General features: G+C 42.2%; 1 protein-coding gene across 1 annotated transcript; it reads left to right on the top strand.

Moving 5' to 3' along the window:
- The first annotated feature begins 360 nt into the window (after positions 1–360).
- Positions 361–12,530, top strand: NELFB (negative elongation factor complex member B). Its single transcript, XM_067308934.1, has 13 exons — positions 361–492; positions 692–855; positions 1,048–1,147; positions 1,951–2,181; positions 3,636–3,821; positions 5,231–5,343; positions 6,052–6,154; positions 7,139–7,234; positions 8,610–8,752; positions 9,716–9,822; positions 10,762–10,903; positions 11,725–11,833; positions 12,090–12,530. Exons 1-13 carry the CDS (start codon positions 391–393, stop codon positions 12,225–12,227), a joined length of 1,734 nt encoding a protein of 577 aa, XP_067165035.1. The 5' UTR covers positions 361–390; the 3' UTR covers positions 12,228–12,530.
- The last annotated feature ends 720 nt before the right edge of the window (positions 12,531–13,250 follow it).

Genomic DNA, 13,250 nt, shown 5'->3' with positions numbered 1-13,250 from the left:
ATTTCCTGTTCTCATCAGCTTCTGCCGGAGATCAGCCAAGGGCAGCCCACCCTGAGCACCGGGCTAATACAGCAACAGCAGTACTAACGTTTGCGTGTCATACTCTCTGGCTAGCGCTGCCCGCCGGCTGGAGTCGCGGACCCAGGACGGGAGCACTGCAAGCACGAATCGTTCCCTGGGGGGGACGGGAACAAACTGTTCCCTGCGACGGGGGGCCCGGGCGCCGCCGCCGCCGCGGAACCTTCGTGCGGCGCAGCGGGTTCCGCGGCCGGGCCCGGGCGGGCGGAGAAGAGCGCGGGACCGGCTCGAGCCGGGGGACCCGAGAGCGCGACGGACCGCGGCGGCCCCGGCGAGCGGGGGGAGCCGGTGGCGGGAGCGGGCCCGGCTGCCATGTACGCGGGGCTGCAGGAGCTGGGGGTGGCCAACGGCGAGGACCTCAAGGAGACGCTGACCAACTGCACGGAGCCGCTGAAGGCCATCGAGCAGTTCCAGGTGGGCCGGGGGCAGCGGGCGGGCCGCGTGGGGGAGAGGGCCGCGGGAGGCCCGAAGGGGATTCCTGGTTTCTTTTCTCCCTTCCTTGTTTGTTTTGCTTTCCCGTAACCAGCACGGCTGTAGCGCTCCGTGCTGTCGTTTGCGGCCGGCGGAGCGAGCTAACGGAGCCCTCTGCCCCGCCCGGTGTTTGTGTTGGCAGACGGAGAATGGAGTCCTGCTGCCGTCGCTGCAGTCGGCGCTGCCCTTCCTGGACCTGCACGGCACCCCGCGGCTCGAGTTCCACCAGTCCGTGTTCGACGAGCTGAGGGAGAAGCTGCTGGAGAGAGTCTCGGCCATTGCTTTGGAGGGGAAAGTTGAGGAAAGGTGCGTCAGCAGTCCGGTCGGTTCTTTGGGCTGAGTTAGAAATTTCATTTAAAATCACTTACCGCAGGCGAGTGACTTCCGAGTGAGAGCTAGGTTCCTGGGAGCACAAGTTCCGGTGGCTTTGAGATGAGTCACTTTGGTCCTTTCCTGCTAAACATTGCTTAGAGTCTTTTTAAATGTACCCATTTTCAGGTACAAGAAGCTGGAAGATCTCCTAGAGAAGAGCTTTTCCCTGGTCAAGATGCCTTCCATACAGCCTGTAGTAATGTGCGTCATGAAGCATTTGCCCAAGGTAAAAGCACTCCTGTAGTTGGCCTGTTCCGTCACATCTCCGCTGGGTAGCTCCCCTTAGCTGTGCTCTTGGCTGGGCTGCATCTCCAGACGTGCTATAAGTTTGTCGTTCGCTGTTAGGAAATGAGTGAAGATTTATTTCATTCTTGTATCTGTTAGTAATTTAATAGACCAATTCAAAAAGCATTTTATGTTTTCATAATTGGAGAAGACTGTTTCTCTTTTTTATTCAATACATGGAGCTTCCTAAAAGTAGTCAAGTTCAGCAATAGGAGAATTTTTCCATAGCTGACTTAAATACTTGTCTATGGCAAATGGAAAATAAGAGTTGAAGAATGCAACTAGAAGTGGACAGGAGTGAGATAAAGGTCTATGAAGCAAGACTCCTAGAAGGAGCAGCTTTGTTAAAAGCATCATATTGTACCTAAGGCAATGGATTCAAAACTGCTACTAGAATTTTTAAAGCTACTGAGATTTTAATCATCACCCTAAAACTCAGTTTCCTAGTTTTAAATCAAGCCCTTTATCCTCTTTGGAGAGAAAAAAAAAAAAAAAGATGAAAAATTTGGTGCATTATCTGGTTGTATAAGAAACTAAGTGTCTTAGGACTGGCTTACTGCTACAGGAGTAGGGAAGGCAAAAGACGAGTCTGTGATATTTCCTTTTATTAAATTGCATTGTTGTGTAAATTATGAGACTGTCTCAGACTGTGATTTAGATGTCTTCTGTAGTCAGTTACCTGTCGCTTGGACAGTCAGGCAGCTCAGCTGCTCTACGCTTTGGTAACTGCTCTATTGATTATAGGTCCCTGAAAAGAAGCTGAAGTTAGTAATGGCAGATAAGGATTTGTATAAAGCGTGTGCTGTGGAGGTAAAGCGCCAGATCTGGCAGGATAACCAAGCCCTGTTTGGTGATGAAGTATCTCCGCTGCTGAAGCAATACATCCTGGAGAAAGAAAATATTCTCTTCAGCAATGATATTTCTGTCTTGCACAACTTCTTCAGCCCATCTCCCAAAACAAGACGTCAGGGAGAGGTAAGGACAAGGAAACCTCTTACAACATGTTCACGAATGGAATTTGTTAGCTTTATTGTCAACTTCATCAAATAATCGAGAGTCCATTTCACCTCCCCAACTTTGCTACTAACTTCAAGTTGATTGAGTAGACAAATTATTTACAAGAAATGCCAGCTCATTTTTGTCTCACATCTTGATCAAAGCAGCAGGAATTATTTTAATAGTTACTCAGTGCTGTGCGATAATTGGATAATGTTCTAAGCTTCCTTTATCCCTCAGTCTGGCTTTAATATCCCTCAGCTATTCTGAAGACTGAACATCTCTATCAAATCAGTTTGGATATTTTAAATTTCTTTTTTTTTTCTTTAGCAGGACATAGCCCAACAATTTTTTTTTTTTTTTTTTTTTTTTTGTAAAAATGATTGGAAAGAAGCATTGAAAGTTGTAGCTAAGCTGGCCTTCAGAAAAGATGGATAGAATTACATGAGGTGGCTGAGCTGATCCAACGCTTTCTGCCACTGGAAGGGCAGATCCTGCTCCTCTCCTCCCTACTTCTAGCTCTAGCAATTATCAGACCCTTCCATGAGCTCATTCAGCTCAGTAAATGCCATAGAAACCTTAGCAAATAAGAACAGAAAGTAGTTTTACAAGTTAGTGAGTTGAACCTGCTCAACGAAGAGATCAGCAAGCACCAAATCTGTTGCAAGGAGGTGGGCTAGATCACGCAGGTGGGCGTGAGGTGGGGTGGAACAGTGTCACAGGTGTTAGGAGGAGTGGGTCTCTCCCCTTTCTGGCAATAGCAAACTATTAGATTGGCTCAACTATAATATGTCCCATTACCTCAGGGGGCTTTTGCTCCAAAAGGGAAATGCTAGTGTTTCTGTAAGGACCTTCAGGATGCTAAGAAATCACCGTGATAAGACAGTGTAAAGCTCTAATTTCAGAGAAGGTAACGCATCTGTTATTTGAGAGATTTGGGTTGGATCTGGTTTGCTTTCAAAAGCCTACCTTGAATATAAGTTCACTGGCGCAATTGCTTGAGATTTTTATGCTGCAGATTTCACCTTCATTCTCATGATCATCATCTAAAGGTAGATAGAAATACAAAAAGCCTTCCAATGAAAGTGAGTTTCTTTCCATGTTATAATAATTGTAAATTTTATTATTCAGTGACAAGTATTGCTGCTTACCCTTTTACATAGCTGAACACTTTACTAAAAGAAATTGAAGCACTTGTAAAGAGAGACATTTTTTTTTTAAATTTGTTCATTCATAATGGCCGTGAAATATCTGGTGAACATCTCTTGAACAAACGCTCTTGGAAATTCTGGTGTAAAATATCCTTTTAAGGAACTCATTTCAGTGTGGAAGTTTCAAACTCAATAAATCACATAGAAGAACTAACTTCAAGATTTTTGTGAAATAGCAGTGTCTCTTGGTACTGAGTGCACTTTTTTCCACTTTGGGTTTAGGTGGTTCAGAAGCTGACCCAGATGATTGGGAAGAATGTGAAGCTCTACGATATGGTGTTACAGTTTCTGAGAACTTTGTTCCTTCGGACAAGGAATGTTCATTACTGCACGCTACGGGCAGAGCTCCTGATGTCGCTGCATGACCTGGATATCAGTGAAATCTGCACCGTTGACCCATGTCATAAGGTATTAAGCATGTGGGACAGATAGGAGTATTACCGGACAATTTTCTGTTTCGCCCACTGTTGTGCATGCCTGCTGCCCTGCAGGTCTTCAGCTCAGAGAAGATGACTCCTCTCTGTGAAGAGAGTTCAGAACTTGAATCCAAAAGTCATCTTATATTCCTTGGAACTTCAGGTGAAAATTTCATCTTGGTTAACCAGCAGCTTGCTTTCATTTCATAACCCATAAATCATTCAAATTTTGGGTACTTGCACAGTGTTTAAAATAGTGTCTAATCTGACCTATGTAGATGCTGCAAAAATAATCAAAATCATTAGCTAGTCCCAGGTTCTTAATCAAAGTTTGCTTCCCTCCCTGTTTTGCCTAGTGTGATATACTCTATCTGTCAATAGACTGTGTGTAACTGATTAAATACTTTGGATCTTGAATTATAAGAAATATTAAACTATTAAAATATTGGGGGACGGGGAATTAATTTGACATCAGGATCTTGTTACTGATCCTTTGTCCATAGTCAGTGTCATTCTGATCTGCAAGAAGGCTTTTTCTTTAAGTAATTTTGCTAAGTTTTGTGTGTATTCTACTTATAGAGAATAGGTACTAAAGTGATGATAAATGTTATTGCCTGCTCTTTAATGTTCTCTGGTCAAGAGTCTCAAAACTAGTACACGCACCCTGACTGCGTAGAAGAGGGCAGTTCTTGTTCAATTTACAGATCATTTTCAGTGACCTCATTTTTCCACTGCAAAATGCAGTGACTGATGTGAGGAAAGTAGGCCATGATGAAAGCATTTCAGAAAACTCAGCAAGGTTTTTGTTTGTCTTTTTTTTTAATTTTAAAATGACAGCTGAAATGTTGGGGAATGTGTGTTGTTTTCTTTAAGGGAAAACACTTAATTTTAGGCTGAATAAAATGTTTCGCTCAACTGTCTTTTTCCATTTTGATAATGAAGTTATAAAGCAGAGGCAGCTCTGCTTTCAATATCCCCTTCTTAAAGGGTAGGAGTGGTATTGCCATGGCTAAAATATCCCGCGTTCTTATTGCTAAATGATGCTGCTTCTGTATGAGCCTCCTCCTTGTGTAACTCCTCACTGATCAGATGTACTGGGCAGTTGTATATTTTATAGATGCCTGTTCCTTAATTGCCAGGGAATGCCTGTTTTGGGAGGGGAGAAAGTGATACCAGTTGAACTTACATCTCGATCTCTGACCTTCTTTTGGGAGGCTTGTATTTTTGACCTCCTCTGTATTTGTGATCAGCTTGCTACCATACTTTAGTATACTAATAAAGTGTACTAATTCTGGAGATTTGGAGGTCATTCTGAGCCTGTTTTCTGTGACATTATGTGTTTTATGCCAGTTTAGATGAGTTTTTGTGGTTATTGTAAAGCTTTCTCTTTTTTTGTAACAGTTCACCTGGTGCCTTGATGCCTGCATTCGGGAGAAGTTTGTGGACAACAAGAGAGCTCGGGAGTTGCAAGGGTTTCTGGACGGAGTGAAGAAAGGACAAGAACAAGTGTTGGGGTAAACTATTCTAGGCTGTTTATTGAGAAATCGAAAATGGATTCCCAACAGCCACAACATCTGACGGGTATTTTAGGTGTTAGTTCTTCCTTAAAGCCAAGTAACAGCCAGTAGTTCTTCCACGTGGTCCGATTCAGTACATTCATCAGCATTACTGTGCTAGGCACACTCGGGTGATGTAGTTTGTACTGCTTACGTTACCACCCTTGAGTGATTGTTGCAGTTTCCCTCATGACCTGGCAACTGACTGTGTGAGGTCTCCTGTTTCATTTCAGTGCAAAAGACCTTTAGTGGTTGTTTTCAGAGAGCTTCCTCCTTCAAGTCAAAAGAAGTAATATTCATGGTGTTTTTTGAAGATTGGAGAGGTTTCATCAGGTTGATACCTAACAGAAGACAGAAATTCACATTTTTGCATTATTACAGTGAGGTTATTGCTACAATATTTGCCCTGTGTCTACCTCCCTTCTTTAACACAGCAGTGTACTCTCTCTCTCTCTATATGTACTATAACTATATGTATATAGTTGTAAAAATAGAAAACACACACACACACACTGCTTGCTACTCCATCTGATACTTGACAGACTCACAGTTCTCATGCTGGTGTAAACATTTTCTCTAGAAGCTGGTGTCCTACAGCTGGATACAGAACTGGATTGTAAGGTTAGTTGCTGTGCGTGACATGTATTTGATTTTGCTTCTTTTTAGGGACTTATCTATGATTTTGTGTGATCCCTTTGCCATTAACACCTTAGCCTTGAGTACCATAAGGCACCTACAAGACCTGGTTGGGCAGGACACCTTACCCAGGGTGAGTATGGGCAGCCTGTGTGCTTAATGGGATACTGCTAGAGTCTTAATTGAATGGCTTTCATCAGCAAAGCCGGAGACTGGCGCAATGGAGGTAGTACAGCTAAGCTCTCAAATGCATGTGTGAACTGAAATAGGGGAAAGGTAATACTGCCTTTGCATTCGTAGCACTTCCCTTAGAGCTCTGCAGGTGTGCTCTTCAGAGACAGGCATTTTGGAGCTTTCCAGATTGACAGCGACTTCTTTGTCTGGCTCGTTCTGTCCTAAGAGTTGTCTATATGCATATCCCTGCTTTGTCCTTACAGCAGTTTGCCTTACAGCAGCAGCACTTCTTCCCTGCCGCGGTAAACGTGATGGGTTAATTTACACTGTTCTGGTCTGTTGGCTCTGGTATGGTACAGTTTCTGCGAGTAGTATCTGCAGGAGGTACTTAAATGTTAGAGGAATGAGCCTTACAGGAGCCTGAACAGTATGAGGCATTTGCTGTTTTTCATCCCTGAGGTTTCTAAATTTCATTGTTGGATTAAATAATTTCTTCATGACAGTTTAAGATTGAAAATTGTTTTGGTTTCAGGGCACGATATAAATGCTAAACCGTTATCATTCTTGCTCACTCTTTCTGTTACTTGCTTCTGCTGAGATGCCGTGATTCATCCTGTCACACATTGTATTTCATTATGCTGATTTGGCTGGACACCTTTAAAAACAGTGTCATGATCAGATTGGCTGCGTACCTCGTGGCACATTATAAAATCTTATGAAAAAAAAACCTCAGGTGTGTCTGGTTGTGCTTGCAGCTATTTGAATTGCTTTGAGCAATCAGTTGTCAATTAAATCGGAGAACTGGTTGCCTCTAGCAATCTTTGACAAAGCAGTTAATCCAGGAGAACTTTGAATCTAAACCACTACTTCCAAATAAATGTCCATATATGCAACTTGTAGAAGATGAAAAATAGCTGTTTTTTTCTTCCTCTTAAAATTCGAGGAAAGCCCAGATCTGCTGCTGCTCCTTAGGATGCTGTCTTTGGGACAGGGGGCTTGGGACATGATTGACAGCCAAGTCTTCAAGGAACCAAAAATGGTGAGTCTTCTTTAGATTTGTTTCTTGTTTTCTTTGTATTATGTTTCAATTTTCAAGTCAGTTTTCTGCATACCTCTCATCATAGCTTTCCTGGAAAAAATATGCAAATTTTCACAGAGCAACAGGTCAACTGGACACACTGTACGCTTTGCTTACGTGCTTTTTCATTTCCATGAACATCTGGCCCTCACTGTTTTTAATCTGATCTCTCACTCTATTAAAATTCTCACTGGTTGCTTGTTATTCCTGGGACATTCTACCCAAATGACAGGTTTGTAAAGCAGATTTGATATGGGAAAGCAGGATTTCAGAGGCTGGTGTGAAGCTTTGGTAAGAGTGTAGCAACTTCTCATGGACAGGAAGAATATTTTTGCCTTCCAGATCTCTGTGACAATAAATTTATGTGTCACATTCAGCTGCTGAATTACTGAATGACAATTTTTCTGTACTGTTCCTTTGGTCAATATTATAGGCAGCCCTAGTGAGCTCTGGGAGCGGATATATTCAGCTGATAGCAGGGAGGCTAACCTCAATGTTGCACAGTAGGACAGTTTCTCAAGAGAAATTTGGTGTTTCTGTTCTGGACTGTAAAGCATCAAATGTCTACCTCGGGGGACAGTTGAAGTCCCCAAGATGTATGTTACTGGCTGATGGCACATTGAAATTTACCACGGGAGGAGTGTGCGTTAATACTCAGATTGTAACGGTAAAGGTGACTGACACTCCAGGAGTTAGTGCTATGATTATCTTGCAGCTTGTTGGAAGTGTTCCCATGAATCTTTTGGAAAGAAATTTTGAAGCTTTCTTCTAAAGGAAATCACATCTGTGTTTAAAATCTGTTCTATCTGTGATTTCACAAGCAGTAGCCTCCCATTCTGTGAATTTGGTACAACACAGGCTGATCTGCCTCTTACAGAGCCAGTGTGTGTGGAGGGGAGATGCACACAAACTTTCTTTTGTTGCTACTCCAGCTGTGTGTTGGCCCCTGTCGGTTTAGGGAATGAGCAAAAGAATTTACAATTGTTGATAAAAGCAGTTTGGTACCATCCTTTATATGCAGTGCTTGCAGAAATATTGGAAAAGATGTCTCAGAAGAAATACACGTTATGTAATTGTCAGTTCAAAGAATTTGAGCAGGAGTACATCGTAGATGAGGTGATGTGCAGTTTTCCTAATTACCACTGGAGCATGTGGAAATGAAGTTTTCAAGCAGGTTGAAAGGAACTGGATGTCTGAAAGGTTGTTTTCCTAAGTTTAGAATGGGGATCATAATATTGGCTCAATATTTGTTACAGTGCTCTGGGACCTTTAGATGGCATGAACTGATTGATGCAAATGTTTTTTTTTCCCCCCTCTGTTCTTCCCTCCTTCTAAGGAAGCCGAGCTGATCACGAAGTTCTTGCCTATGTTGATGTCTTTCGTGGTGGACGACCACACGTTCAATGTAGATCAGAAGCTGCCCTCAGAAGAGAAGGGGCCAATTCCCTACCCCAGCACGATCCCTGAAGCTTTCACCAAGTACGTGATCTGCCTTACCAATTTGGTACATATTAGTCATGTCGCCAAAGCAAAACATCAAAGAGCCAGCTGACGCTGACAGGAAATAACAGTGGATGTGGTAAAATGCAGATTTTCTTGGGGTATGATTTTAGCTCTAGCTAATCAAGGCTGAAATTATCCATTAGCAGAACAATTTTCCACCATTATTTACATAAAATAATAATGTCTCTTGATATGACTGTTGTTTCTGCATGGTGTGTATGAAAGTATTTGGTACTACTGCTTTCAAATATGCTGCTTGTGTAGCTTCCCAAGCAGTGCATGTTGAATGTTTGAGTGATATCGTTTAACTTGGGTGCAGCTTCCAGTGCTTGCTATCTAATGAGTGCTAGTGTAGATTGTAAGATTTGCATTTTATCACAGAGACTAATTCTCTGTTGATAACCTATCACTCCAGGGACTTCAAAAAGATAAACAAACATCCTCTGTATGCTCAGCTGTATTCAGCTCTTGCACTAATTTCCAGCAAAATCCTTATCTGTACGTCAGAATCCAGAATATTGTATCCCGGTAGAGTCGTACTTACAACTGTTTTATTGCAGCGTTGGTATTAGACCTTTGGTAAACTTTAGAACAAAACAAAATTGGAATTTGTATCATGTTTGAGTTTTTGGGCCTCTTTTAAATCTCATTTTGAATGAGAGCTTTTATCATTAATACTATCTTAAATGCTCATAATCAAATCTGATTGTTTGATTATGAGACAGCGTGATGTTTGTTGAATAGTAGATTTTTTTGGACCATGATAGTGGATATAGTGATCTACTCAGTCACCAAGTAGCTGCTTCTCATGAGGTTTGAGGTTAGCTGTTGCAGAAACTGTTTGATTCCTATCCAGTACTGGATTTTAAACCTTTTTAAAATTTGTTTTTGGATCCATACTTGCTTTATTGACTAAGAACCTTTTTTGGATCGTAACAGATTCTTGCAGGAGAACAGAATAGCTTGTGAGATTGGGCTATATTACATCCTTCACATCACTAAACAGAGGAACAAGAATGCTTTCCTTAGGCTTCTGCCAGCACTAGGTGAGTTTTGTTCTTGTCTTCTATTCTATAGCTGTTTGCCTTGTGTTGGAGAGCTAGGAGGCGGCAAATAAGAACCTGAGGTGAATGTGATTTTAGAGTCAAAGAGATTACGTTCTGGTTTTTGGCTCTTCTGGTAACTTAGTTGTAAGGCCCTGTAGAAGGATGTGCTTATTTCTGGCTGCAATTGGGATTTTTCTGCCGTTCCAAGAATTTAGGCATATTGATTGAAGGTCAGTAATTCTTTATATCAAAAAATGTTTTAACAATGGGATTAGCTGAGAGCTATTTGAAGTGAAGCTGAAAGATAAAACAGCAGGTGGCTTAATTCTTCTGCACCTCACAGTAGTTGCACACGGCCTGAAATTCTTGGGACTCAGCAGTGCGGTGAAAAAACTTGTAACAAAACAAGACCAAACACAGCTCTAAACTTCTCCCTGGGGTTACCTTCCTCACAGACTTCTGTGGGTTAAGTTTAATAAGAACTCTGAATTAATCTTAAGAATTGTTGCTGCCAGTAATGGGGGGTTTCACTTCCCCACTCCCTGCCTTGCCCCAGCTCTGGTGTTCTTTTGACCCTTTGCTGAGCTCACTTGTGCTGGTGAGTTTTCCACCAGGTAAGTGGTTTGCATCTGCTCACTATGGGGTCTGAGGAGCACAAGGAGGTGGACGTGGCTATGAACAGAGGATTGTGGAGAAGGTTATTAGTGATTAGTTATTTGTGATTTTTGGCAGCAGCAAGCTATTGTGTGAGACTTCAGTCTTGGTGGAGACATGGGTTTTCCACAAACTCTTCTCACGCCCTTTGCTCTTAATGTTTTATGTCTGGAAGGTCATAGCCACCTGCATGGATTACCTCTTGCAAAAGCCAGTGAAGGAAATTTCACTGCAAAGTTTTTGGCAGGAACCCAGTCTTAATCTCTTTCTTTTTGTGTTGTATAGTTGAGACGTTCAGTGACTTGGCCTTCAGTGATATTTTTCTGCATTTGCTCACCGGTAACCTCACGCTGCTGGGTGATGAATTTGCACTTGAGGAGTTCTGCACCAGTCTCTTTGACGGCTTCTTTCTCACTGCCTGCTCAAGGTAAATCTGATGTTCTTCAACAGAAGTGAGTTTACAAGACAGCTGAGAGAGGCTGTGCTGCTTTGATCTATTGTTTAATCTTTCAGCATATAGTGGAAATATTAGCCCGATAATAATTTCGCAGTAAAAAAATAAATAAATCACAAAACATAAGCCTTTTCTTAAAGAAAAAATATTAAGTGTTGATTATAAATTATTACCTAAACTGTAAATTCCTTGTTTGCAAACTGGAGTTGCAAAAGATAATAGTCTTTATGGTTTGTACTAGCTGTGAATAGGAAGAGTTAACATCAGCTCTTTGCACTATCAGCTGCACACAGAAAACCTGTTTTTATCTGTTAATTCTGTTAAGTCGTGTGGTTCAGCTGGTGGCCTTCAGAGTAAATCTAACCTCCAGAATGCTTCCCCAAAGGTGACTAGAACTGCTGTTCAAGCATAGCAGCATCTGCTGCTGCTACCACTTCCTCCACATGTGCTGAGGAACAAACATTCTCCTGAATGTGCATATGGCCTGGCCAACAGAGAGACCAGCTGCTGCCACTTGCTACAGTCTGTGCTCAAAATCTCTCCTTCCTTTCTCATAGCTGCTATAGTTAGTCCACCCCTGTTGAATGATTATATGAATTGCTTGGAAATCTAAGGCAGGCTTAGCATTTTGTAGCGTGCAGGCAATTTTGAGGTGTTTTGCCAAATTATAACAAAGCTCTCAGTCTCTGGGTGTGTAAGGTATCCTCATGATACTATTGCTGTAGCTTTCTCTTTCTCAAGTAAGACTATGTTTGTTTATATCAGTTACTCTGCTTTGAAATTGCTCTTTGCAGAAAGGAGAATGTACATAGACATGTCCTAAGACTGCTGCTTCATCTCCATCACAAAGTGGCTCCTGCCAAGTTAGAGTCTCTCCAGAAGGCTTTGGAACCCACCAAGCAGGTAAGAAGAGAAGCATGAGAAAGGGAAAATTAATTACAAATGAAGCAGCTGCCTTCCCAGACCTTACTTAATGGATCATGTGCTCTGCTCGGATAGCAGCTTTCCAAGTATTCCAAGTTATGTCTTAATTACCTTGTAACTTCCTCTTTGTACATTGGTTTGTGTTAAAACGTTTGTGGTAATTGCATATTTAGTGCTTTAGCTAGAATGAAGTATGACTCTTCAGTTTCTCCCCTCCCTGTTTCTCATTCTACAGAGCGGAGAAGCTGTGAAGGAGCTTTATAACCAACTCACTGAGAAACTGGAGCTTCGCAAGCCTAGTCCAGCTGAAGTGACTGAGACTCCCTCCATGGAACTGCCCTTGCCCACTGTGCCCACACCAGCCTCACGCTGAGCTCTGGCTGGAGCGCAAGAGTGAGACAGAAGAACTAACCTAGTGCCCTGCAGCGTGGAGGCATTGCACTGCCTTGTCAAGTGTCTCTGCCTACAGGGTGGAAACTAAAAAAAGCCACTGAAGCTCTTTCAGGAAACACTGCAAATTGCCCTGCTCACTGGCTCTGGCTGGTTAGAAAACTTTGTATGCAGTGCGTTGCAAAGGTTTACTTTTCTTAAAGATAGCTGAGTGTCTTCTTGTAGATCCACTTAAATCTGACTGTACTTTTTTTTTTTTTTTCAAAAAGAAAAGGCATATTTTTAAGCTTGGTATCTTGTATTTTTAAACTCAATTTTATGAACTGATAAACGAGTGCTAAAGTCCATTATGAATGCACAGATAGCTCATGTGAGCATGGCTTTCCCCTGGCTGTTAGTTTGCTTCTCTGAGTCGTTAGAGAGGCTTAACAGAAGGAAATGTCAGAGGAGGTTACCTCCACTGATGTAATTTCCTGTTTTAGTTTCTAGCACTTTTGGCACATGGTGAGATGTGCTGCTTTAGATTCAAGTGCACCAAGAGCTGTCACTAGACCAAGAAGCAGTGAGCAGCCATCTTCTCAACTAGGCTTTTATGAAGAAGGTCAGAAACTGAATCATTCTCTCTCACCTTCCTTTTTCCCTACTTTTCCCCAAAGGAGTAGCTTGAAATGAATCTCGGAGCCACTAAAGAAAACAAAGGCTAACATGTTCACTAATGGCAGTAGAGTATGAGGGTAGGCAGAATGAAATTCTGTCTTTGAAAAGACAGCCTGTTCTTCATGTCTCATCTGTGTTGCTCTCTGTAATGTTACAGTTAATTTTTTTTCTGCTGTCTCAGTGTAAGCCTCAGGCAGAGTGTGCAGGAAGATGGGTATGAGAGAAGAGCGAGTCATGTGAGTTTTCAGGTGACTTGCATTGATTTCAGCAGATGCAATGAACCTGAAAAGAAAATTTGTCCAATCCTCTGTAACCAGGAAGCTGCCTACATGTAAATCACAGAATAATT

This window comes from Apteryx mantelli, chromosome 21 (assembly GCF_036417845.1).
Source record: "Apteryx mantelli isolate bAptMan1 chromosome 21, bAptMan1.hap1, whole genome shotgun sequence".
NCBI classification, from domain to species: domain Eukaryota; kingdom Metazoa; phylum Chordata; class Aves; order Apterygiformes; family Apterygidae; genus Apteryx; species Apteryx mantelli.
The sequence above is the reverse complement of the archived record's forward strand: the minus strand, read 5'-3'. Positions and strand labels throughout refer to the sequence as shown.